Source organism: Zingiber officinale, chromosome 1B (genome assembly GCF_018446385.1).
Source record: "Zingiber officinale cultivar Zhangliang chromosome 1B, Zo_v1.1, whole genome shotgun sequence".
NCBI classification, from domain to species: domain Eukaryota; kingdom Viridiplantae; phylum Streptophyta; class Magnoliopsida; order Zingiberales; family Zingiberaceae; genus Zingiber; species Zingiber officinale.
In genome coordinates this window covers 159,659,552-159,686,740 of record NC_055986.1, presented here as the reverse complement: position 1 = coordinate 159,686,740, position 27,189 = coordinate 159,659,552, and the positions used below count along the sequence as shown (strand labels likewise).

Here is a 27,189-nt window from a genome sequence, read left to right as displayed (position 1 = left end):
TGTCCAGCAGAAAGTCCGGAAGCATCGAGTGCTGAGCAAAATTCCAGTCGATCTGGAGGATCGTGCTGCAACAATATCTCCGAGTGGAGTAGGTGAGGACGCGTTCCCGTAGAGGGAACAGTAGGCGTCGGGTCGACTTAGGGTTTCCGGTCGGAAACCCGAAGTCAGACTCGACTGTCTATACTTCTTTTATAATGTTTATTGTGCTAACTTTGTGTTGCAGGATAGTGTTTGAGACTAACATATCTTGCAGGTGCAAAGGAGCAACCTAAAGCCTCGGATGAACAGTGTCCGAGGCGCCTCCATGGAGCTTGGAGGCGCCTCGGGTGCAAAAGCTGAGCTGGCTGCGAAGCATCACTGGAGGCGCCTTGAAGCAGGCAGAAGGCGCCTTGAGAGGGCTATAAGGCGCCTTGAGAGGATGAAGTTCGACCAGATCAAGTTTGATCCGTGCGGAGGAATCGGCAGCATGGAGGCGCCTTGAATAGCCTTCAAGGCGCCTTGAACACCCTTTATAAGGGGGTTTCGACCAGCACTTCAAGAGATCAAGTCTTAAGTGATTCAAGTGCTACGTGCTGCTCCAAACGATGTTCCGAAGTGCTGCTACTTGTGCCCGACGACCAGGAGCTCCGAATCTTCATTTCTTTGTCGTTGGTATAATTATTTACTGTCGTTTATTGTACTTCAACTTGTAATCTTTTATTGAGCTTATAGTTGTTGCCCACCGGAAGCGATCAAGGATCGCGGGCCTTCGAGTAGGAGTCGCCTTAGGCTCCGAACGAAGTAAACGACCGTGTCTCTGTGTTTGTGTTTATTTACATTTTCCGCTGCGTATTTTACTCCGATAGTTTTACGAATCGAACGAAATAGCCACGAGCGCTATTCACCCCCCCTCTAGCGCGGTCTCGATCCAACAATTGGTATCAGAGCGGGGTCGTCTTGAATCAGTGCAACCACTATTCGAGACAATTTTTTTTGTGGTTTTGTTCGGAGTCGATTAGAATTTAGCCTCATAGCTATATTCTAATTTCTTTTCACGAATCGATTTTCTGCTCAAAGTTGGTCAATACCACTTGAGCCTGTTATTCTTTTTTCTCTTCCCACACTACTAATCTAAGACTCAGTCTTGGAATAGATCTTGTTATTTTTGTTCTTTTAGATCTGAATGGCCCAACAAGAAGGATATAGCACCGTTCGTCCCCCACTATTTGCCGGAGAAGACTTCGGATATTGGAAGGGGCGAATGGAGATATATCTGAAGATCCAGTTCGACACCTGGATGATCGTCAAAACAGGACTGGAACTGCCAACTGGTACCGACGGTAAGCCCACATCATGTGAAAATTGGGAGCCAACATTTATCAAAAAGGTGGAAGCCGACGCAAAAGCCACCTGCACCATCCAATGCGGTCTTACCAAAGAAGAGCTCAACAGAGTCGGTCCATTCTCCTCCGCAAAGGAACTATGGGAGAAACTGATCGAACTTCACGAAGGCACCTCGGAAACCAAGGTAAGTAAGCGTGATTTGTTACTAAATAAACTGTACAATTTGAAAATGCAGGAAGGCGAGACGGCAAGCTCTTTGCACGCCCGAATTCAAGATATCCTGAATTCTCTACATGGAATCGGGCAGAAGGTAGAAAACAGAGACATAATAAGGTATGCCCTTAACTCATTCCCTAGGAGTACACTATGGGCATCAATGGTAGATGCCTATAAAGTCTCTAAGGATTTGTCCTCCTTAAAATTAGACGAATTATTTAGTGAGTTTGAACTCCATGAACAAACTAATGCACAGCCATCCGAGAAAGGGATTGCTTTGGTTGCAGGAACGAGTCGAACACGGGAATCAAGAGGACGGCGAAAAGTTGAATCGGAATCAGAAGATGAACCCGATTCAGAAGATTCAGAAGATGAACTGGCCAGCGAATTTGTGAATCTTGTAAAGAAACTCTACAAGAAGAAGAAGGGCTTCAACAAGAAAGATCTGAAGAAGACAGTTCAATCCAAGGAGGCTCAACAGAACTCAAAGACAAAGTTCGAAGTCACTTGCTACGGGTGCAACCAAAAGGGGCATATAAAAGCCAACTTCCCAAATCAAAAGGAAGCCAAGAAGCAAAGAAGAAGGAAAGTCCTAAAGGCAACCTGGGACGAATCCTCTTCGGAGGACGAAGACGACGAACTCGACCAAACGAGTCTACTCGCATTGATAGCCCGGGACCAGATCAGCGAATCCGAGAGCGAGTCAGAAGCCGACTCCAAGCAAAGCCACGGATCCGCATCCGTTTCCGAAGGGCCAGACTCCGCTGAATTGGATCAATGGATGTTGGATAGTGGATGCTCCAGACATATGACTGGAGATAAGTTGAAGTTTACCAAACTCAAGTACAAGAGTCTAGGATCAGTTGCATTCGGCAACAACGGTAAACTTAAAGTAATCGGAAAAGGTAATATTGAACTTAGTTCCGATTTCATTATTCGAAATGTTTTATTGGTTGAAAATTTTAACTTTAATTTACTAAGTATAAGTCAATTGTGTGACAGCGGATACCTAGTTAATTTCGATAAATCTGGATGTCTAGTTAAAAATATTGAACATCCAGAGATTAAACTTAAGGGACTTAGAAAAAATAACATCTACACAATTGATTTATCAATTTCCTCAATAAAGTGTCTTCTGACACAGCAAGAGGAAACCCAACTGTGGCACAGAAGGCTGGGTCACACACACACAAGACTTATTTCAAAAATGAGTCAAAATGGTCTAGTTAGAGGTTTGCCCAAATTAAAATTTATTGAAAATTCAATCTGTGATGCATGTCAAAAAGGAAAACAAACCAAGTCAACCCACAAGTCAACTAACCTAGAAAGATCCAACACCATACTTGAGCTTCTTCACCTTGATCTATTTGATTCACATGGAGCCAAATCACTAAACAAGAACCAATATTGCTTAGTAATAATTGATGACTACTCTAGGTACACTTGGGTGAAATTTCTAAAAACAAAAGATGAAACCTATGAAATATTTAGTAATTTTTGCAACTTAACGGAAAATGAAAAAGATACTAAAATTAAAAGAATAAGAAGTGATCACAGAGGGGAATTTGAAAATCATAAGTTCACCCAATTTTGTAGAATAAATGGATACCAACATGAATTTTCATGTCCTAGAACCCCCCAACAAAATGGTCTAGTGGAACGTAAAAATAGAACTTTAAAAGAAGCAGCTAGAACTATGTTAAATGAATATCACTTAAATCATCAATTTTGGGCTGAAGCAATAAATACTGCAAATTACATTCAAAACAGAATTTTAATTAATAAATTTCATAATAAAACAACATATGAACTCTACTATAATAAAATTCCCAATCTAAACTATCTAAAAGTATTTGGATGTAAAGTTCACATTTTAAATACTAAAGATTACTTAGAAAAATTTACACCCAAATCTAACCAAGGAATATTCCTAGGATACTCCTCAACCAGTAGAGCCTTTAGAGTATTTAATCAAAATACCTTGAAAGTTGAAGAAACAACTAATGTAATATTTGATGAAGAAAACAATTTACCTAATATAAATGAAAATATTGACACTAATCCTAGAGCAGCAGACGATGATGAAATCCAACCTAATCTTAATGAGTCAGAAGAACCAGTTTCTGACTCACAAATAAGACCAACTAGAATAAGCTCCTCTCACCCACCTGACCAAATTTTGGGTAACCCAAACCTAGGAGTCAGAACTAGATCGTCCTATAGAAACCTTAGTCAGATTGCTCTAATTTCTAAAATTGAACCTAAAACTATAGAAGAAGCCCTGCCTGATCCAGACTGGATCATTGCGATGCAGGAAGAATTAGCCCAATTTGAGAGAAACCAGGTCTGGGACCTTGTACCTAAACCCATAGATAAATCAATCATAGACACTAAATGGGTTTTTAGGAACAAGTTGGATGATCACGGTGATATAGTAAGAAACAAAGCAAGGTTAGTAGCCAAAGAGTTTAGTCAAGTCGAAGGCTTAGACTATGATGAAACTTATGCTCCAGTAGCTAGACTCGAGTCCATTAGGATGTTATTAGCCTATGCAGCCAATAAAGGATTCAAATTGTACCAAATGGACGTTAAGTCAGCCTTTTTAAATGGTTTTATCAAGGAAGAGGTCTACGTAAGCCAACCTCCAGGGTTTGAAGACATAGACTACCCTAATCACGTATTTAAATTAAAAAAGGCAATATATGGACTAAAACAAGCCCCTAGAGCATGGTATGAAAGATTATCTAATTACTTAATATCCAAAGAATTTAACCAAGGACAAATCGATCCTACCTTGTTCGTAAAAACTATAGGAAGAGACATCTTTATAGCCCAAATTTATGTTGACGACATAATCTTTGGTTCAACCAATTCAAAATTCTTAAAAGAATTTGTCAAATTAATGGAAAGTGAATTTGAAATGAGTATGGTTGGAGAGCTTAATTTCTTCTTAGGTTTACAAATTAAACAAACTAAAGATGGAATCTACATTTATCAAACTAAATATGCTAAAGAGTTGATTAAAAAATTCTGTATGGAAAATTCAAAAATAATAAATACTCCAATGGCAACCAACATAAACATTGACTCTGACCCTGAAGGAAAACCAGTTGACTCAAAATACTATAGAAGCGCCATAGGTAGCTTACTCTATCTAACTGCAAGTCGACCCGACATATTGTTTGCAGTAGGTATGTGCGCTAGATACCAATCATGCGCAAAAGAGTCACACCTATCTTATGTCAAAAGAATACTTAGGTATATTAAAGGAACTCTAAATGTAGGACTTTGGTATCCAAGAACTTGCACTTTTGACCTTTATGGCTATTCTGATTCAGACTATGCCGGGTGCAAGCTAGACAGAAAAAGTACAAGTGGTGGCTGCCAGATTCTAGGTCAGTGCCTAGTAAGTTGGTCAAGCAGAAAGCAACATTGTGTTGCTCTATCTACTACAGAAGCTGAATACATAGCTCTAGGAGAATGTGCATCTCAATTGTTATGGATGATGCATACACTAAAAGACTATCAACTAGACTATAAAAATACTAAAATTTTTATTGATAATATCAGCTCAATTAATCTGACCAAAAATCCTATACACCACTCTAGGACCAAACACATAGAGGTAAAACACCACTTTGTAAGGGATCATGTAGCTAAAGGTGAAATTGCACTCAACCACGTTGAGTCCAAATCAAACCTAGCTGACATTTTTACAAAACCCTTACCTGAACTTGAGTTCAGTGGACTTAGAAGGCAAATAGGAATGTGTTGGGTAGAATAGATATCTTACTATTATTATTTTGTTTTCAAATTCTAGGAAATTTTTTTTTCAAAACTCCAATTTTGCTAGACTTTCAAAAGTTGGGTGTAGTCTAGGACTTCCCCCTAGATATCATGTTCCCCTAGAATTAAGCCAGAGCATCTCACAAAACACCTAGGTTTATCTTGATTGTGATTGAAAAACATAGAATGGCGTGAGATGCATAGGGTATAGCCTGGACTCAAGAATGCTTATATCTGTGCATCAATATGAGTCTGGGCGTTAAATATGCAATAAACATTAATCAAGTTAAAGTTCTCCAGCTCTAGTCAAGTCTATCTGGACCTAAATAACTTAACTTGACTAACCTAGTAAAAGCTATTGTCCTATAGACAATCAGCAAGTAACTAAAGGTTAGACAGTTGGCAAAAGATACTCGATTTCTTTTTTCAAGAATGTTTTGTTCTCTATGGCTCTGATACCTAAATATATAAACATGACTTGTGCTTGGACTTAAGGACCAACTGAACTTAAATGAATAATCTTGTCCTAAAAACTTAAATTCCAATTGACCTTAACTTCCAAACTTTGTTGAATATTGCTAACTTTAATCATGTACAACTCTTTATGCATTGCCCATTTTTTGAGTTATGGCAAAGGGGGAGAGTAGCAAAAATGTAAACATAAAATTCGAGTTAAAAATTAAGGGGGTGCAAAAGTTAAGGGGGAGCCAAAGTTAAGGGGGAGTATATAGGGCAAAATTTACTTTAGTTACCTTATTCATCTATACTTAGCAAATTTTGCATGTGTTTAAAATGACTATCTATTCGCTTGTTTACTTAACTTCGAATTTGTGTTGCCATAATCAAAAAGGGGGAGATTGTTGGTGCGGGAAGCATCCGACGATCGAACTCGTGTTTTGATAACGGCAAAGAATTCAAAGTTAAGATGTTTTGTAATCTAACAAGTCTACTTGAGAATGTCAGGAAAGTCCTAGCTGCGGTTAGGCAAAAGGGAAAACCCTAGGGGGTGGTAACCCTAGGTCATAGGGGGTGGTAACCCTATGCGGAAAGTCTTGGCAGGTCGATGGCTTCAGGCAAAAGTCCTAGGGGGTGGTAACCCTAGGTGGAAAGTCCTGGTGTCGCGAACCAGGTGAAAGTCTGGACTAGCCGGGAAGCGGATGTCCAGCAGAAAGTCCGGAAGCATCGAGTGCTGAGCAAAAGTCCAGTCGATCTGGAGGATCGCACTGGCAACAGGTAAATCTCCTGAGTGGAGTAGGTGAGGACGCGTTCCCCGTAGAGGGAACAGTAGGCGTCGGGTCGACCTAGGGTTTCCGGTCGGAAACCCGAAGTCAGACTCGGACAGTCCGGAGACTATCTATACTTCTTTTATAATGTTTATTGTGCTAACTTTGTGTTGCAGGATAGTGTTTGGGACTAACATATCTTGCAGGTGCAAAGGAGCAACCTAAAGCCTCGGATGAACAGTGTCCGAGGCGCCTCCATGGAGCTTGGAGGCGCCTCGGGTGCAAAAGCTGAGCTGGCTGCGAAGCATCACTGGAGGCGCCTTGAAGCAGGCAGAAGGCGCCTTGGAAGGCGCCTTGAGAGGATGAAGTTCGACCAGATCAAGTTTGATCCGTGCGGAGGAATCGGCAGCATGGAGGCGCCTTGAACAGCCTTCAAGGCGCCTTGAACACCCTTTATAAGGGGGTTTCGACCAGCACTTCAAGAGATCAAGTCTTAAGTGATTCAAGTGCTACGTGCTGCTCCAAACGACGTTCCGAAGTGCTGCTACTTGTGCCCGACGACCAGGAGCTCCGAATCTTCATTTCTTTGTCGTTGGTATAATTATTTACTGTCGTTTATTGTACTTCAACTTGTAATCTTTTATCGAGCTTATAGCTGTTGCCCACCGGAAGCGATCAAGGATCGCGGGCCTTCGAGTAGGAGTCGCCTTAGGCTCCGAACGAAGTAAACGACCGTGTCTCTGTGTTTGTGTTTATTTACATTTTCCGCTGCGTATTTTACTCCGATAGTTTTACGAATCGAACGAAATAGCCACGAGCGCTATTCACCCCCCCTCTAGCGCGGTCTCGATCCAACAGAGAGTTCGTTTGATCAACCTTTGGCTGATTATATAAAGACCCCCTCTACACACATCCCTCTCCTTCTCCACTCTCTCCTTGCCAAAGGACGCATATAACCTCCATTTCTATTTTTTTTATTTCATTTAATTTTTATTTAGTTTTAATTTTTTAATTAATTTAATTTAAAAATAACTCTCAGTATATTTTAACTTTTATTTTTTAATTAATTTAATTTATTATTTTTATCAATACTTATTTTTTCAGTTTTATATAAAATTTATTTAGTTTTTATTTTTTAATTAATTTAATTTATTATTTTTTTCATAATACTACTATTTTTTCAATTGATTTTTTAAAATTTTATTTTTTATTGATTTTTTTTGTTAATCAATTTTTTTATCAGTTTTATTTTTTTTAATAATTTTTTTATATGTTTATAATTTGTGTTTATTTTTAGTTTATATTTAAAACTAACAAAAATGCTAACAATTAATAGTGAAAACATTCATAACTTATGAACAAATATAATTTTTTCAAATGAAAAGTACATGTAATAATACAAAAAAAAATGGAAATATATAAAAATAGAAATCTTAATCAATATTGCCTCCAAATTCTGCTCCCGACGCGTTTGGTGGTGGTGCACCTATTACTTCGTATCACAAATAAACATGTGTCCTGTAACGAGTTACCCATCCTTTAGCTTCATACGATAAATGTTGCCACCACCAAGTTGGAATGGATGGTACAGGATAATGAGGATGTAAGAAAACTTGTACGAAGTGATTGCCAACATGAGCAATAGCTATTTCTCGACGCTCTTGGTTTGAAACTGGAGGAGTTCTTAATGGCAAGTGAGTAAAATAACTCCCAATATTCTCACCAAATGTATGAAGCTAAGTACAAGATTGTACCTTAATACGATGACAATTCCCAAAGGCATAGCGTCCATCCAATATATTTCTGGTGCCCACGGCTCGAAATAATTCAATAAGAATAATAGATTGGTTACCAAATTTGGATCTTGATAAAGTTGATCATATAGATCCTTATTTTGTTGAATCTCTTCTATAAGCTCAAATCGTACTTAAACCCAACCTTCTACAAAAATAATAAATAAAATTGATTAAAGAAATAAAACTAAATAAATATTAAAAAAATAATAAATAAAATTAATTAAAAATAAAATTTAAAAAATATAAGTATTAATGAAAAATAATAAACAAAATTAATTAAAAAATAAAACTAAATAAATTAAAAATATATATAAGTATTAATGAAAAATAATAAATAAAATTGATTAAAAATTTAAAATTAAATAAAAATTTAAAAATATATAAGTATGAATGAAAAAATTAATAAATTAAATTAAATTTAAAAATAAAACTAAAAAAAATAAAAATAAATAAAAAAAGATAAAGGGGCAGAACAGACATTTAAAGGGGGGAGAGAGAGAGGGGAGGGAGGTGCGCGTGTCAAGGGAGGGGGGAAAAGCAATTTACTATAAAGATACAACTTCTCGTGTGGATCAACCCATGCTCCAACTACCAGTCTCCCATGTGGACGGAAGGCAACCATCGGTATGGGCTAGCGTAAGGTCATAATCACCTCCTGGGAGCTTCAATCAAAGGCAAGGTCTGACATAGATAAGGGTCCAGGTATGACGTTGAACTTACCTGAGTTGACCGCATACCATCCCATGCTTGTTATCTGACATGCTCAGTTTGCAGACATTATCGAGTGATAATTCATTGCTGACTTCGTCTCAACTTATGCGACCTCCCTTATGTGTTAGTCACTATTTCAAAGGTTAGTAGTCGTCCGTGATTTACCTCCTCCGTGTTAGCCTTGGGACGGATTGGCGGGGGCGCTGGGAGCGAACATATTCGTCTTTTGCCACCAATGTATGCCGACCTCATTTGATTTTGTTGTAACTTTGCCTTGTTCTTGGTTCCTGATACAAGAGGAATTATCAAAGATGGTTAAGTAAGATACTAGGAAGGATTGGAGTCCAGAGGGGATATATGTGGATAAAGATATTATTGCGATTTGGATAATTGCACTAAGAAGGATGTTCTTGGAACCTGAATGACTGAGGGGCTTAGGATTAGGGAAGATATTTTCTCAGGGCATGTTCTTGTGGCTAGATAATTGCACTATCCGTTAGACTATTAGTTAAAGAAGTATTAGCGAGAATGATAAAAATAAAAATCAACGAAGGGGTCTGAGTCCAGTAGAGATATTCTTATGGGGGATGTTCTCGCAACCTAAATGACGTGCCGAGAAAGTTTCCTAATTGGGATGCTCCTATGTTGTCAGTTAGTTATGAAAAGAAAGAGCTTGGAGGGGTTTACTTGAGAAGGTACCCTTGTGAGTTTTTACCATCATAGTTGACCATGATGTTCGTCCCGGTAGGTTGGCAAGAGATGGATGAATAGCTTTGTAAGTTAAAATTATCTTTCTCTTGCTATAGAACTTAGCAAGGACACACACTCAATTAATTAGAAACAAAAATACATAAAAATAGAGTAAGAGACTAGAGATTATTTGGTTTACAGCTAGATAGTTATTGCTAGCCCAAGAACTATATAAAAACACTACTAAAGACTCATTCTTCGAGCAAAGCATCCGAGGCAGAGTAGCCTCTTACAGAAATGAAAGCACAAACAACTAAAAACAAAATTACAAAAATGAAGTACGAGTGTGTTGTGTCTGACTTCAAGGATCAGAGTTCTATTTATAGCTCACTGGTTGAAGTTAATCGTTGGCTGACGTGGTAGCTCCCAGACACTTGAACTCGGTTTGAGCGCTGGATGTGGTCGCCTCAATTCACTCCGCAACGACTTTTGGTCAACGACTTATCGGTTCTCGGGCGCTTGGACCCGATCTGGGTGCTTGGAGTCAGTTGACGTGGACTCCTATGTCGATCCTCGCTGCAATGACTCGTCGACGTGGCCTGGAGTACGTCAGGTGCCTGGAGCTAATCTAGGTGCTTGGTGTTGGGACACTTTGGAGCTGGAGGGAGGGGGGGTGGGGGTGAATGGCTCACTTTGCGTTGATGATGATCTTTTATAGCAGAATACTCGGAGCAAATTTCTCCAATGCTAACAAGATGGATTTACTTGGTATCCACCTCAAGAAGAGGTAACTAATCCAAGGATCCAGTCCTCACTCACACATCCACTATCAAAAACACTCCTTCTCGAAAATAATCCGGAGGCGAAGAAGCCTCTTACAAACTCACACACAGAAATACAAGAAGAAGAACAAGAAGAAGCTAATATAATATGCAATTGTACAAGATTTACAACAAATGAAACCCTAGCTTCTTACTTCTTCCTTGTAGACACCTCTTGATCAACTTGGAAGTGTAGCAACACTTCTCTCTAAGTCTCCAAGAATCTATCTCTAAGTCTCCAAGAATCTAGTGTGAAGTGGTATGCTCAGTAAAGAGAGTGGAAGAAAAGAGCTGCTGAAACAGTGCTCAAAACCCTTTTCTAGGGTTACCGTTGGCGCCTTAATCGATTAAGAATCCCCTTAATCGATTACTATGTTAGCAACCTGCATAAACAGCTATATTTTCAGCCTTAATTGACTACCCTAGTCGATTAGGCTTTGTTGAATCGATTAGTCAGATCAATTCAACACCATTCTGTTCGAAATCGAAAAATAGCTTAAGCTTAAGCTTCGAACAGAACCATTCTGTTCGAACAAAAGGCACCGTAAGCAATTACCCTAATCACTTATGGTGTCCTAATCGATTACACCAACCAATTAGAAGACTTTTCTCATGATTTCAAGCTTAAGTGATTATCATAATTGATTAAGCTTCGATAATCGACTAACCTAGTCAAATACCAAACCCTAACTTCCAAACCTAAGTCTAGGGTTCCCTTACCCAACATCCAGTCAACCTTGACCTGTTGGAACTTCTCATTGCCTAGCATTTGGTCAACTTTTACCTGCAAGGACTTCTTTACCATGTGTCTGGTCAATCATTTGACACACTTGGACTTTTCTCTTTGTACCAAGTGTCCAGTCAATTCTTTGACCTATTTGGACTTCCAATCACCAAGTGTCCGGTCAACCTTGACCCACCTAGATTTTCACATGTCTGACATCACTCATCAGGACTTTCTCACTGCCTAGCTTCACTCACTAGGGCTTTTCACTTAGCTTCACTCACCAGGATTTTTCAATTGCCTGGCTTCACTCACCAGGACTCCTCATCTTCCTAGCTTCACTCACTAGGGTTTTTCACCTTGCTTTACTCACTAGGATTTTCCAACTGCCTAGTTTCACTCACCAGGACTTTCACTTGGCTTCAGTCACTAGGATTTTCCTTCTGCTGCCAACCTTCCTGTTGATCTTTTCCTTGTCTAACTTCTAGTTAGGGCTTTCCCAATCAAGTATCTGGTTAACTTTTTGACCTACTTGACTCTTTTTCTCATCAAACTGGTCAAACCTTGATCAGAGGGGAATTGCACCAACAATCTCCCCACATAGACAATTGCAACTGCAATCTCCATAAATTGTCAAATATCAAAACTCAAACATTAAGACTCAAGCTTGAGCCAACTCAAGCTTAGTAAAACTGATTAACCTTAACCTAGGGAAATTGTACTAACACTTTGGATCCAGGCAACTGGACCAGGTCCAGGCGCTTGGACAAAGTTGACTTAGCATTTGCTTATCCGGTTGCTTCTTCGGTCACTTTTGTGATCCTCCGACCGTCTAGAGTTGAGCTCATTTGAACTCAACTTTGGTCTTCTCCTCAAGTAACCTTCCTCCTAGGCTTCTCGTCGGTCGGAAGCGTCATGCGCTTCCTTCTCATCCTTTGGTGTACTCTTTCACAACTCCTCATCTCTCGAATGCACCGAGCCCGTCGACTCATTTCCTGTGCCATCCTTCTCACTCCCTACGTCGTCCGCTCCACTTCTTATGTTCCTAAGTCTCTGCATAGTTAGACATAATATATCAAAAATGTAGAGTCTAACTTAACTCAGTTGATTACATCAAAATCAACTTGGGATACTTAAAATCTCTCCCTTTTTGATGTGCATCAACCCAAGTTAAGTTAGAGTTATAACAAATAATAAAACAAAATAAAGTTGTAATTATTTAAAAAAATTGTAATCAATTCAAGAACATGTTAGGGAAAATAATATCAAATAATATACCTCACTTTTAACTTAATCCTTAATTTTCTCCCCTTTGATCAAATCAAAAACATGTTAGGAAAAATTGAAACACAATTAGAAAAATATTTAAACTTTTTCTAAGGGTTTAAAACATAATTGTCAGTTATATGTATTTTAATCGAAATTATTTTTCAAATATAATGAATTTTACTAATTAATTCTCTGTTTTGACAAAAATAATTAAAAAAATATTTTTAAGTTTCAAAAAGTACTAAAAACTTCTAATAGAAAAAGTTGGATAAAAAAAATTCATGAAAAATATATTTTTATTTTGACCAGAATAAATATTTTATTTCGAAATAATCATTTTCAAATTTAAATGCTTAAAAATAGAATTTTTATCTAAAAATCTTGCTGATTATTTTCAACATTCAAAATATAACGGTCTTTAGTCAAAAACAATTAGGGTTTTCAAAATTTAACCATTTTTCTTAAAATTTAAAATTCCTTTTTTCAAAAAAAATAAAAAATAAAAAATTATATAAGATTAAAAAAATCTCAAAATTTTTTAATCTAAGAGAAAACATAATTCATTATTAAAGAAAATTAAGTTTTCTAAAATTAATTTTTGAAATAACTTTAATCATTAAAATTCATTTTTTAAAAGATTTTGTATATGAGCTAATTAATTTTGTAAATAATGTTAAAAATGAAAGTAAATTAAAATTAAAGTATTCCAAAAAATTAATTTTAATCAAACTAAGTATGATTTAGGAATCTAAAATAAGTTCCCATCTATTGTATTTATCAAAAAAATTTATGGAATATAATTCCTAGGATTTTTTACAATTTGACCCTTATAATGTTAGCGCAGGTAGACCAATAAGAGGGGGTGAATTCCCTATAAAATAAAATTGATCTTTCTCGATCCTTCAACTTTAATTAGTAGCACAATTATACTAAATTAAATCAACAACTAAAAAGTAGAGACAAAGAAATTACTTAGCTACAATCTAGGTGGTTGTTAATTCAAGACAAAAGAAAACACTAAAAATTTTGTTTTTTGAAGGCGGAGAAGTCTCTTACACTCGTTGAACACTCAAAAAGTTGTGAGAAAATGAATACAATAGTTGTTGTTTATTTTCTAGGTACAGGGGTCTTTTTATAGTCCATAGAAAAAGTTATCCGCAGCTTGTGTTGGAATGTATACTAAAAACCTAGCTTTTTGTATAAACATTTACTTAGAAATAAGAATCATATTGATCAAATATCTACATTTATAAGCTAAGTGTAGTTGTTCAATTAATTTATATTGTAGATAACATGGTGTGTGGTGTCACACACAGAAGACCATGTTATCAGTTCTTTATAAATTATAAACAGTTGCTCACGACTAAGTTGGATAGGAACAAAACACTACAACAAAATCGCTCATAGACATCAGTGGAACAATAACGGTTTTAGGCTAAAACCGAAGTCTTTGAGTATTTTACACCGGTTTTTCTAAAAACCGGTGTCTATGAGCGCAGATTTTAGCTCATAGACATCGATTTTTTAGGCGATGTCTATGAGCGCCCTTTTTTTCGTTAATAGACACCGATTTTAACATCGATTTTTAAAACCCGGTGTTAATGAACCAAAATAAAATATTTTAATATTCCCACCAGCCAAAATTTGTAACACTGTGAAGTTCCCTCCAAACCTAAATCTATATCGCGCCCCTTCCTCCGCGCGACCATCTCTCTCGCCTAAACCTAAACCTAAACCTCCGACCATCCGACCATCTCTCTCAGTCTAAACCTAAACCTCCGACCATCTCTCTCAACCTCATCTCCCTCTTCCCCCTTCCTAGATTGACGCCCCTTCCTCTCCCGATCAGGATCAAGATACGACGCCCTTGCTTCTCCGTCCAACCACACCACATCTCCTCCAACTCCTCCATTTGGTTGAGAAAAGGAGGCCTTCTTCGTATTCCGGCCGGTAGGCCCTTCTGGGCCGCGAAGACGGCGGAGGCGGCAGAGAGAGGGAGTCTGGGGATTTTGTTTGGGATGAGATTAGGGGAAAAAGAGGACGCAATGGAGGAGGAGGAGGAGGAAGAGGAGGAGGAGGAGAGGGGTTCCGCTGCGGCGCCGCTGCAGCTTAAGCTCCTTCCTCTCTTGCCTCATTCCGCGCAGCCTTCGTTTTCCCAGCTGCGGTTCCCATGGGCGTCCGAGGCCGGTAAGGGATCTGTCGGAGTTTCGGAAATTTTTAGGGGTTGGACGATTTGGGGACGGTTTCTGCTTGTTGTCTTCTCGATCGTTTTTCGAACGAGGGTTTTGAGATCTGAGATATCTTTGTCTATCAACATCTCTACTGCGAGAAATGGTGATGGATACTCGACTCGTGTTTTTTTGTGCCGCAGGGAACGTGGAACTGTCGATGCGAGGCTTTGATGTGAACCGGGCGCCGTCTGCCGGGGAAGCCGAGGAGGTGGCGGCGGCGGCGTCGTCGTCGCCCAACAGCACTGTCTCTTCCTTCCAGATGGAGTTTTCCGCCGGGGGAGGCGAGGGCGGAGCGCTGCCGGTGGAAAGGGCCTGTTCGAGAGCGGTGTGTTCTTTTTCCTTCCATTTTCTTAAAAGTTTGTTGCTTCGCGTCTAAAGCCGTGTGTTCAGATGGGGACGTTGTCAACTTAGTGGGTACTTTGTAGAGACGCTTGTGGTGGGGGACAAGCTAGGCGTACTTCTGCACACTATCCGGGTCTCCCTCGAGGGGGAGCTCTTCGCAGTCGACGCCACAAATAACAATATAGTTCGGATCACTCCGCCTCTCTCCCAGTGTAATTCCCCCGTTCCCTTCACTTCCTAGTTTTTCTATTGCGATCTACCATAAGAGATTGGAAGTTGTATCAGGTATATGCCATCATTTTCCCTTATAGCTCTTTGTGTCTATTTGGAGATCTTCACTTTATAAAGTTTTGCGAGCTGGTTTCGACAAAAATCGCGTTGCAGATAGCAGAGCAAGATTTGGTTGCCGGGTCATTTAAGGGATTCTCTGGACATGTAGAGATGGTAAACCTGCAGATGCTCGTTTCTATCGTCCAAAAGGTGCCGCTATGGATGACAAAGGGAATGTGTATGTTGCTGATATCTCCAATATGGCTATTCGAAAGATAACTGAATCAGGTACAACACTTGAGCAAATTCCTGTATTTAGATTCAAAGAAATATAAAATTAAAGACCACAATTCTGCAATTGAGTCAAAAAGTCTGTTTTTTACTTGTGATGGCTTCTTCAGGTGTGACTACTATTGCTGGAGGAAAATCAAATATAGCAGGTTATAGAGATGGCCCGAGTGAGGATGCTAAGTTTTCTAATGACTTTGATGTGATATATGTTGGAATAACTTGTTCTCTTCTAGTCGTGGACAGGGGTAATGCTGCTCTTCGCCAAATTTCTCTTCAGCAAGAGGACTGCCAATACCAGTATACTTCAGTATCAACATCAGGTTACCTGAAGCTTCCCAGTGATGTTCTTTGTAATTCTTTTTGTACACAACAAACATGGAACTATAACATATTACAACCTTACAATATGGCACCATCGGTCCAATATTTTCTGTTATCTTACATATCTTATATGGTTGCATCTACATATGTAGAAGACCAGGAAGAAAAAAGTTGACAACAGACAAGAGAAGTCACCAGCAGCCGATACTTTGCTGCAGCATCAGTGCACGGATGCCACCAGCAGCCTGACCCCCTGCATGGACTATGGCAGCTGCAGTAGTGACCGACCCAACAACGACTGCTGCGACACCGTGAGGAACATCCGGGGCACAAACCCCGTCTTCCTCTGCTACGCCGTACAGCAGACGCACAACTGCTCCTCCCCCTGGAGCGCCTTAGGGCTCAAGGTCGAACGCTTGCTCATGCTACCCGGTGCTTGCAACCTCGACAACTCCAACGCTAGCAATTGTAACGGTAGCTATTATTTGTTTCCTTCTTTTTATTTTTATTTTAAAAAAATATTTTAAAATATTGAAATGTTCTTGCTGCTGCATTTGGCAGCCAGAGATCCTATTGAAGGGTATGATTATCTCTCTAGTCTAATCAGTTTCTTCACTAAATTTAGGAACTACTGTGTTTCTTCTTCTGCTAGTGAAGAGAAACATCTTGAGGAAGAAAGAGCTGAAAAGGATAAGAAACGGAGAGTTGAAGCTTTGTCGGTTTTTTCTGAGATGATAGAAACTGATCACATGATGGATTCTTACTGGTCTGACTTGATATCTCATAACCGCCCTACTAAAATCGAAGTCGAAGTTCATGCTCCGGCTCAAAGGAAAAAGAGGAAAACTTCAAGACAAACATCTGCTCTGATTTATGTTCCTGTTGTACAAGCCACAGAACATATTCAAATTGGAATAGCTTGTCCCACTATGAAGCAAGTGCTATCCTCAGATAGGCCCATAATCAGTGTCAATGCAAAGATAGTCGATAGGTGTATGCCTACAGCTTTGGTTTTGAATTTCAATAAATCCAGTCCTCTTCCTTCTGAAGTTGATCTGATTAGGATTTTCTGTCGCTATGGGCCCATAGTGGAAGTAGCAACAGAAGTTCAACAGGAGAGCAACAACATCAAACTAATTTTTAAGCGGCTTACTGATGCCGAGATGGCTTTTAGTAGTGCCAGAAAATATGGATGGTTTGGGCCATCACTTCTCAGTTATCATCTCAGATATCTATCATCAACACCAGATACTTTTGCTGACATCCAACAATCAGACAATTATGCTGCACTACCAGAACATAGCAACTTGGAAACTCCAGGTAATATCTGTTTAATTATGTCTAATGTTTTTCTAGAAGCCAATGTTTTAAGATACAAACAATATAGCACTCATCAAAAGCAGCAACATAAACATTCTTCATTCATTGCCAGGGAATGATTCTGAACAGTTGCATTCTTGCTTATGAGATTTGGAAGATGGCATCAGAGGTAGTACAATAAATAGTATATCTCTTCATTTGCTTATTAACTATGAACATTTTCTTTGTTCTTCTATGCTTCCTTCACTGTTATATTCGTTATCTTCCACAGCAGCCTTTAAAAACTCAGTATTCTATTTTATTTGATGCATGCATACATTTGTTTTAGTTATTTGACATATGGTGAATTTATGTGTTTTTACAGTTTACAAATCTCAAGTACTCCAGAGTTGAAATTGATGAAGTACGGTTCGAGTGGGCTGAATGCATGCTATATTACATTTGAGACAATTGTACCTTAATGTGTTAACAGAATGTTATACTTTGATTTTGATATCTATTAGCTAGCTTTTGATGTAAAAAGAATGTTTGGGTATTTTATGAATATTGTTGTAAGAAGATTATTTATATAATTTGTGAATATTTGTGTATTTTATGGATATTATTGAATGAAGAATATTTGTACAATTTGTGAATATTTGTGTTTTTTTTTGTTATTGTCGATTTTAAAATCAAATCTGTGCTGTTAGAAAAAATACATATTACATCGGTTTTCCACCGATGTAAAACCGGTGTTATAAAGTAATATTACATCGGTCATTTACCGTTGCCAAAACTGGTGTTATTAACAAAAGCTATTACATCGGTTTTACACCGTGTATGAAACGGTGTCGTTAAGTGATACTACACCGGTTAATAACCGATTCGAAAACCGATGTCGTTAAGTGATACTACACCGGTTTTAACCCGATGTTTAAAATGACAGACTTTTAACATCGGCTTCATAGACATCGGTCGGAAATCAAATAGACACCGGTGGAAAACCGATGTTTATGAGCGATTTTGTTGTTGTGAAACCATTAGAATAGTCGTAGTGTAATGATATTAGTTTATCTTAACTATAAAATTACACTAGTACACTCAGAGTGTATTGAGCTGGACCATTTAAGATAAGTTCTTTTTATACTGACTGAATAAAAGAACAAGACCTTTGTTATTATGGAAGTATGTGCTCTTAATCATAATATAATAACAAGCACATATACTTAATATTCATTTCTTTGATTTATCAAAGGGTGCGATTTAGTTCAATAAATCAATATGCCCGATAAGTTGAGAAATGATATTATTTATATGATGTGTTGTTGATTATAGAATGAAACTGTGTCATAGTAATCTAGGTTGATAATGTCCCCAAGAGGAGCTCATAAGGATTGTCATGTTAAACCCTGCAGGTGGACTTAGTCCGACATGACAATAAGGTTGAGTGATACTACTCTTGAAATTAGATATTAATTAAATGAGTTGTCAGTAACTCATTTAATTAGTGAATATTCGATATCTTAAACACAGGAAGACTTACACACTCATGATAAGAAGGAGCCCATATAGTAATATGAGATTGATGCGGTAGTACAATAATAACTCTTTAGTGGAATGAGTCATTATTGATGAACTCGAGTTGGGTGTTCGGGGCGAACACGGGAAGCTCAAGTTCATCAGGAGACCAAAACCAATTCCTCCTCTCGGTCCCTATCGTAGCCTCTTATTTATAAAGTATTATACCCACCTTCTTACCCACCTTAAGGTGGTCGACCACAACACAATAAAAGGATTTTAATTTTTTAAATATTTTCTTATGTGGAAGCCATGGTTTTAAAAGAGAGTTTAAAATTTAAATCTTTCCTTTTATAACTTTCTACAAAGGATTAAGAGAAAGGTTTGATAGCTTTCCTTATTTGTAGTTAAAAGGAAGATTTTAATTTTTTGATAAAACTTTACTTTTTTGTAACCATCCTTATGATTTTAAAAGAGAGTTTTAAAATTATAAATCTTTCCTTTTATGATTTTCTACAAAAGATTAAGAGAAAGATTTGATATCTTTCCTTATTTGTAGTTAAAAGGAAGATTTTAATTTTGGAGAAAATTTTCCTTTTTGTAATCATACATATGTTTTAATAAAGAGATTTTAATTTATAAAAGTTTCTTTTTATAACCAACCATGAAGGGAATTTTTAAAAGAGAAATTTTATTTTAAAAATTTTCGGAAACAAATTAGGAAGTTTTAATTTTGTGTTTAAAACTTTCCTTGTTTGGAAGAGATTGTAGGGGCCGACCATTTAGGTTTGATAAGGAAATTTTAATTAAATTTTCCTTCTTAAACATCGACAAGGAATATAAAGAAATTTTATTTATAAAACTTTCCTTATTTGCCAAGACCAAGGAATATAAAAGAGAGGGTAGAGGTGTCTCACCTCATAACACATAATCTAGTATTCCTCTCTTCTATTCCTTGGTAGTGTGGTCGGCCCTCTCATCCTTCATCTTCTCCTATTCTTCTTCTTTGGTGGCCGGCGGCATCTCATCTCAAGGAGCTTGGTGGTGACCGGATCTTGTTAGAGGAAGAAGGAGAGATAGGAGGCTTTGTTTCTTAGCATCCCTTGGAGCTTGATTGGTGGCCGAAGTTCTTCATCTCAAGGAGTTTGTTGATTGTCCGAAACTTGGAAAGAGAAGAAGGAAGCTTGGGTGAATTCTCGTCTCAGTAGATCGTCGCCCACACGACGTCCGAGATAAGAAGAGGAATACGGTAGAAGATCGTGAGGTCTATAAGCTATAAAAGGTATAACTAGTTATTAGTTTCCGCATCATAACTAGTTCATCCTTTTATTTAGATCTTGAAATACCAAACATAAGAGGCTAATGAATCTAGGTTATCAAATTTATAGTTTTGATTTTGTGTTTCTTTTGTTTTTCAAATTTGTGATTCGATTGTTCTTTTTGGTTAAACCTAGGGTTACTATAAGGAAATTAAATATTGAATTTCGTTGAAAGCCTTTGTCGAGGTAGTGGTGGATGCTCCTATACCTAAGAAGGACTAGTGCCTCACTATGTTTGACCTGGGAGCCGATCTCTAAAATTAATATTTAATTAAATTTATAACATGGGCGGATTTGGATCAATAATGTTAAGGATCATTTGCGATCCAAGTCTTAACCACTAAGAACAGATAAGTTGAATTTGAAATCAATAATGTTAAGTTTTGTTTGCGATTCCAAATTTAATTTCTAAAGAACACAATAGGTTATTAGGAAAGGTTCAGGACTTGTACAAAATTTTTGTACAGGGGAACCAGTACGATATTCTGAATAACAACCAACAATTGGTATCAGAGATAGGTTTTGCCTCTGTGTGTTTGGTTTTCAGTTTAATTATGCACATGTCATACATATTTTAGGCAGGATAATAGTAGGATATGCTAACTCTATGGTTGCAGGCTCCAACTATTATGACTTAATGTGATTGTGTGTGATTGGACCCTTGGACATGTCAAGGGCATTTTATGTGTGTGCATGATTGTATTTATTAAATACAGCAGGAGCTGTATTAGCCCTAGGGTTTTACCTTTTTGTTCGATCTAGATTTTATGTACATTCCCTTGTGGAATATAGGATCGATATATGTAATTTTTTTTGTTGCGGATCATATCTTTGCGAGGCGTGGTACGATTGGAGGACCAGAGGCGCAGCAGAAAAGGAAGCTTAATGGACTCAACGATATGAACCCTAGGGCTGGCAGCACACGGAGGATAGTGATGGAAGAAGTCATAATAGTTGGAAAATTAATTTCTAAATTTATTGCTTTTATTTACTGTGATGTGTGTGTGCATGTGATGTGTGCTTGCATAGTTAAAATTCCTCACCTTAAATAACTAAGTGGGAGAGGGATTTATAAATAAATTCCACTGTCTCTATTACTAGTTTGTAAGTGATGCAACAAACTTGCGTGTTGGCTCTGAGTGCCTTCCTCCACAACGGATGAGTTTGTTTACGGATCACTAGATCAAACTTCCTTTATGAATGATTACTGGTTTATAGGTGATGCATTCAAACTTGCGTGTTGGCTCTGAGTGCCTTCCTCCACAACGGATGAATTTGTTTACAGATCACTAGATCAAACTTCCTTTATGAATCATTACTGGTTTGTAGGTGATGCATTCAAACTTGCGTGTTGGCTCTGAGTGCCTTCCTCCACAACGGATGAGTTTGTTTACGGATCACTAGATCAAACTTTCTTTATAATTACTGGTTTGTAGGTGATGCATTCAAACTTGCGTGTTGGCTCTGAGTGTCTTCCTCCACAACGGATGAGTTTGATTGTGGATCACTAGATCAAACTTCCTTTATGGGTAATTATAGGAAATTGTTTAGGTTTGTGTGATCTTCTCTAGGCGAAGGAGCACAATCCTATAAGTAATCATGTAATGGTATACACTTAGGCACATTCAATAGTATCCTCCCCAATCACTATGTGAAAATCGCTAATAGACTTCGGATATTATCTGAAGTAATAGGTAGATATTTACCAAAGTAGACGCACGTGAAGTAAAAGGGGTATTTTTTTACTTCAGCACACGATTATCGAAGTCTATCACCGGTCTAAAACCGGTTCAAAATCAGACCGATTTCGAAGTAAAAAAACTCTATTACTTCATCAAGACCAGTAAAACTACCGAAGTAGTTGATGATATATTACTGCATAGGTTACATTGTCTGACGAAGTTTAAAGAAGTTACGACTTCATAATTTTTTATATTATGGTGTAGTAAATAGTTAATATTACTTCTGCATATTTTAGCTTGATCGAAGTAAGTGTTATTGTATTACTTCATCGTAGTATGGAAGTAAAAAGCATATTTTACTACACTTCAACAATTTAAGTTAGCATAGTAATACATACGAACGACTTCAACAATTTTAATCAATGACAAAGTAAATAGTTTCTTTAACTATGACAATATTTAAATTAACTGAAGTCTTATGTATTGTATTACTTCATCATTTTTATTTATAGTATCGAAGTAGTTGACTATATTTTACTACAATACAAATTTAATTGACAAATATATTAACTGAAGTATATATCACGAAGTAAAATATTAGATAAAATTAGAAGTAAAGTCCGTATTTTTTAATCTATGAAGTCTAAAATAGTATTTACTATATTAAATTTTGTACCAAAGTTAATTGTAATATATTACTTCATAATTTCTGATTACCGAAGTAAACAGTGGCGAAGTCTAATACAGATTTTCACATAGTGAATGGAGTCACTGCTATTATTTGTGTGACCAAAGGAAAATCAACTATTAATTGTCATAAAGTTAGGTTGACAAGATAATTAATGAGTAAGACCCTCCTCTTACAAATGTCTAAATTTGTATACGTCTACACTAACATGACATACAAAATTCACGGTGTTTGAGGTGTTGGTGAATTTAAATGATATTGTTTTGAGGAATCAATATTATTTTAAATTCGAAGTTTTGACCAAATATTTGATCAAAGACAGACCAATTATTAATTTTATTTGTCATAAAGTTAGGTTGACGAGATAATAAAATTAATGGATAAAATCTCCTCTTAAAAATTGGATTTGTATACGTCCACACTAACGTGACATACAAAATTCACGAAGATTTTGAGGTGCTGGTCTTGTCCAAATATTTTTGGGATTCTTAGGATTTCAAATGTTTGTCAATCCTCTAGCTGTTATACTATAGAATAGACTTAGTAGTCCCAATTATAATGATTGAAAATAAAACTTGGACTATAAGGTGAACTGTCCTCTCAGAAATGAGAACAATAAAAGTGTATTTTATTTATTAGTTGTTGAAACATATTTAGTGGTGTTATCTACCGGTACATGGTGTGTAGATACGGGAGCCACTGATCATGTCTGCAATTCATTGCAGGGGTTCTAGGAAACCTGACAACTATATGAAAGGGAAAATACCGTCTACATGGGCACTGCTACAAAGGTAGCAGTTGTTGCAGTGAGAGATGTTTATCCTTTGAAAGGAATAAAACATTGATTGTCTTTACGTACCAAGTTTTAGAAAGAACTTGATTTCAGTTTCTAAAACTATTTAAGAATAGATATTCTGTCTATTTTGATAACAAAGTTGTTATCAAGAAAAATAGGGAAGTTATCTGTTCTGGTATGTTGGTTGGCAATTTATATATTCTAAATCCAAAAACTTCCACGATGCAACAAATGGAAATTATTAAAACATCTTCTAACTCTAATAAGAGAAAGCAACCTTCGAAAATGAACCGATCATATCTTTGGGATCTAAGGCTAGGTCATATTAACTTGAGTATGATTCAAACGATAATAGCCGATGAACTTTTGGGTTCATTGGTGGTGGAAAACTTTCCAACCTGCAAGTCTTACTTGGAAGGAAAAATGACCAAGAGACTTTTTAAGTCTAAGGGGTATAGAGCCAAAGATGTGTATGAATTGGTTCATTCTGATTTGTGACCTATGACTATCCAGGCAAGAGGTGGTTTTGAATATTTCGTCTCTTTTATAGACGACAATTCGAAATACGGGTACATTTACTTGATGCGCCGCAAGTCTAAGTGCTTTGATAAGTTCAAAGAATACAAGGCTGATGTGAAGAAACGTCAAGGTATCAAGACACTACGGTGAGATCGTAGTGGCGAGTACCTCTTAGGAGAGAGTTTAGGAGTCACTTATCAGAAGTCAGGATTCAATTCCAACTGTATGCACCAGGTACACCCCAACAGAATGGTATGACAGAACAAAGGAACATGCCTCTTATGGAAATAGTTAGATCAACGATGAGTTATTCAGAATTACCAAATTCATTTTGGGGATATACTCTGGAAATGGCAGTGAACATAGTACCTTCTAAATTAGAATCCTCTACTCCCATAGAATTGTAGAATGAGCGTAAGCCTAGTCTGAAGCATATTCAGAATTGGGGTAGTCCAGCACATGTGCTGAAGGGAGATACTGATAAGTTAGAATTATGAACAGGAGTTCACTTGTTTATGTGTTATCCTAGAGAAACGAAGGGAGGTTTAATAGTCTTAAAAATCATAAGGTCATTGTTAGCACCAATGTTCGATTTTTAGAAGAGGACTATGTAATGAACCACAAGCTCATAAGTAAATTTATTCTTAAAAAAATAATAAAGGACACGTCTAATCTAGTATCAATAGTACAAGTTGATATACCACAAGAAACTACAACATGAGTCACAAATGATGCACAATTACAGATAGTACCTCGTCGTAGTCGGAGGGTTGTTAGGCAACCTGAAATATTCATGTTTTGGGAAAGTATTTGGACTAGATCCCTGGTAAACATTAACCTAATTCCCGAATATATGACGAAGCGCTCCAAGATAAAGATGCAACATCTTGGCAAAGAGAAATGAATACAGAATTAGAATATATGTATTCTAATAAAATCTGGGAGCTTGTAGAATCATCAAATGGTGTAAAAGCCGTTAGGTCTACAATAGAAAAAGGAGGACAGACGGGAAGGTGGAAACTTTCAAAGTAATGCTTGTTGAAAAAGGGTATCGATTATAAGGAAACATTTTCATTGGTAGTCATGCTTAAGTCTATCCAGATTCTTTTATCTATTGCTGCTCATATGGATTATGAGATGTCAAGACAGCTTTCCTTAATGGAAGTCTTGAAGAAAACATCCATATAAAGCAACCAGAGGGGCTCATTGCAAAGGGCAAAGAGCATCTTATATGTAAGCTCAATCGGTCTATGAACTGAAGCAAAGCTTCAAGGTCTTGGAACATCCGGTATAATGAAGTAATCCAGATCTATAGATTTATTCAGTGTCCAGATGAGTCTTGTGTATACAAGAAGTGTGATGGATACGTGGTGATATTTTTTGTACGATACGTAGATGACATTTTTGATAGTTGGAAACAATATCAAAGTGTTGTCGGAAGTAAGGGTATGGTTGTCCAAGCAATTCGATATGAAGTGATGGATCGAAAGCGCTAGAGGGGGGGTGAATAGCGCTCGTGGCTATTTTAACGATTTAAAACACAGAATAGAAACGCAGCGGAAAGTAAAATCAAAACACACAGAGACGCAGGTGTTTTACTTCGTTCGGAGCCTATGGCGACTCCTACTCAAAGGCCCGCAGTCCTTGACCGCTTTCGGTGGGCAACAACTATATATCAGAAAGATTACAATTAGAATTACAATTAATACAATAAGTAAACTAATACCGACAACAAAAGATCGAAGAGTTGTCGACGTCGAGTAGTAGCACTTCAAGGTCGTCTCGTTGGCAGCACTTCACAAAAGAAAGCTTGGAATTCGTTGTTCTTTGAAGCTGCACCTCAACCCTCCTTTTATATGCGGTTCTGGGCACCTGGAGTGTGACGTGGCCAACCAACCAGGATGCTCCACGTGGCGAAGTCGCGGCAGGGATAAAGTTTGGTCCCGGGCGCCCGGACCACCTTTTTCCAGCAGGTTCCTCACCTGCAAAACAAGGTTAGTCCGACCAAAATCCCCTGCAAGACAGTGTTAGAATCTGATAAAACACAGTAAGGAATAACTGACAGTCTTCGGACTGTCCGAGTCTGACTTCGGATTCCCAACCGGAAACCCTAGGTCGACCCGACGCCTACTGTTCCCTCTACGGGGAACGCGTCCTCACCTACTCCCCTCAGGAGAGATTACCTGATGCCAGTCCGGTCCTCCAGACCGACTGGACTTTTTCGCCTAGGGTTACCACCCCCTAGGACCTAGGGTTACCGCCCACTAGGATTTTTCCTCCACCTAGGGTTACCGCCCCCTAGGACCTAAGGTTACCACCCCTTAGGGTTTTTCTCCACCTAGGGTTACTACCCCCTAGGACCTAAGGTTGCCGCCCCTTAGGGTTTTCCTCCACCTAGGGTTACCGCCCCCTAGGACCTAAAGTTGCCGCCCCTTAGGGTTTTTCTCCACCTAGGGTTACCGCCCCCTAGGACCTAAGGTTGCCGCCCCTTAGGATTTTCCCTTTGCCTAACCGCAGCTAGGACTTTCCTGAAACACTTATTCAGCACGTTAGATCACCACAAACCTTAACTTTGAATCCTTTGCCATTATCAAAACTCAGGTTCGATCGTCGGATGCTCCCCGCACCAACATGAAGGACTTGGGAGAATGTGCGTATATTCTTAGGATCAAAGTAATAAGGGATCGCAAGAAAAGAATATTGTGCTTATCCGAAGCTTCATATATTGATACGATCCTAGCTCATTTTAGCATGCACGACTCCAAGAAAGGTTTTCTACCTTTTAGGCTTGGAGTATCTTTATCTAAAGAGATGTCTCCGAAGACATCAAAAGAGATAAAAGAAATGAAGGCAGTTCCTTATGCTGCAGCTGTAAGAAGCCTAATGTATGCTATGTACGAGACCAAATATCTGTTTAGCTGTGAGCATGGTTAACAGATATTAAAGTAACCCAGGACTGTGACACTGGACTGCTGTAAAGCATATATTAAAGTACCTGAGAAGGACTAGAGATTATATGCTAGTTTACAAGGCAGATGATTTGCTCCCTGTGGGTTTCATGGATTATGACTTCCAATCTGAAAGGGGCAATAGTAAGTCGACCTCAGGGTTTTGTGTTTACTTTAGGAGGTGAAGTCATAACAATGGAGGAGTGTTAAGCATAGGTATTTTTTCGGACTCCACCATAGAAGCTGAGTATGTGGCAGCCTCTGAGGCAGCCATAGAAGTTATATGGCTCAGAAACTTCATCATGGACTTAGACATGATTTCTGGTTTATCGAAAAATTATTACAATTTATTGTAATAATAGTGGTGCAGTAGCAAACTCGAAGAAACCATAAGTCCATAAGGCAA

General features: G+C 38.0%; 3 protein-coding genes across 7 annotated transcripts; all 3 read left to right on the top strand.

The window, feature by feature from the left end:
* Positions 1–14,355: 14,355 nt before the first annotated feature.
* Positions 14,356–15,250, top strand: LOC122014836 (homeobox-leucine zipper protein HOX11-like). The gene is made up of 3 exons (XM_042571323.1): positions 14,356–14,746; positions 14,931–15,115; positions 15,216–15,250. The coding sequence occupies exons 1-3, from the start codon at positions 14,578–14,580 to the stop codon at positions 15,240–15,242; spliced, it is 381 nt and encodes a 126-aa protein (XP_042427257.1). The 5' UTR covers positions 14,356–14,577; the 3' UTR covers positions 15,243–15,250.
* Positions 15,251–15,255: 5 nt separating this feature from the next.
* Positions 15,256–16,241, top strand: LOC122014605. Of its 4 annotated transcripts, none has more exons than XM_042570963.1 (3): positions 15,256–15,344; positions 15,517–15,690; positions 15,804–16,238. In XM_042570963.1, exons 2-3 carry the CDS (start codon positions 15,621–15,623, stop codon positions 16,187–16,189), a joined length of 456 nt encoding a protein of 151 aa, XP_042426897.1. In that variant the 5' UTR covers positions 15,256–15,344; positions 15,517–15,620; the 3' UTR covers positions 16,190–16,238. The 4 variants fall into 4 exon arrangements, with proteins under 4 accessions (XP_042426897.1, XP_042426979.1, XP_042427139.1 ...); XM_042571045.1 differs by lacking the exon at positions 15,256–15,344 and adding an exon at positions 15,398–15,417; XM_042571205.1 differs by lacking the exon at positions 15,256–15,344 and having other exon boundaries at positions 15,462–15,690; positions 15,804–16,013; positions 16,170–16,241.
* A 198-nt stretch (positions 16,242–16,439) lies between these two features.
* LOC122014498 lies at positions 16,440–17,743 on the top strand. 2 transcript variants are annotated; one of them, XM_042570844.1, is made up of 4 exons: positions 16,440–16,488; positions 16,640–17,334; positions 17,447–17,503; positions 17,699–17,743. In XM_042570844.1, the coding sequence occupies exons 2-3, from the start codon at positions 16,746–16,748 to the stop codon at positions 17,479–17,481; spliced, it is 624 nt and encodes a 207-aa protein (XP_042426778.1). In that variant the 5' UTR covers positions 16,440–16,488; positions 16,640–16,745; the 3' UTR covers positions 17,482–17,503; positions 17,699–17,743. The 2 variants fall into 2 exon arrangements, with proteins under 2 accessions (XP_042426778.1, XP_042426696.1); XM_042570762.1 differs by lacking the exon at positions 16,440–16,488 and having other exon boundaries at positions 16,524–17,334.
* The last annotated feature ends 9,446 nt before the right edge of the window (positions 17,744–27,189 follow it).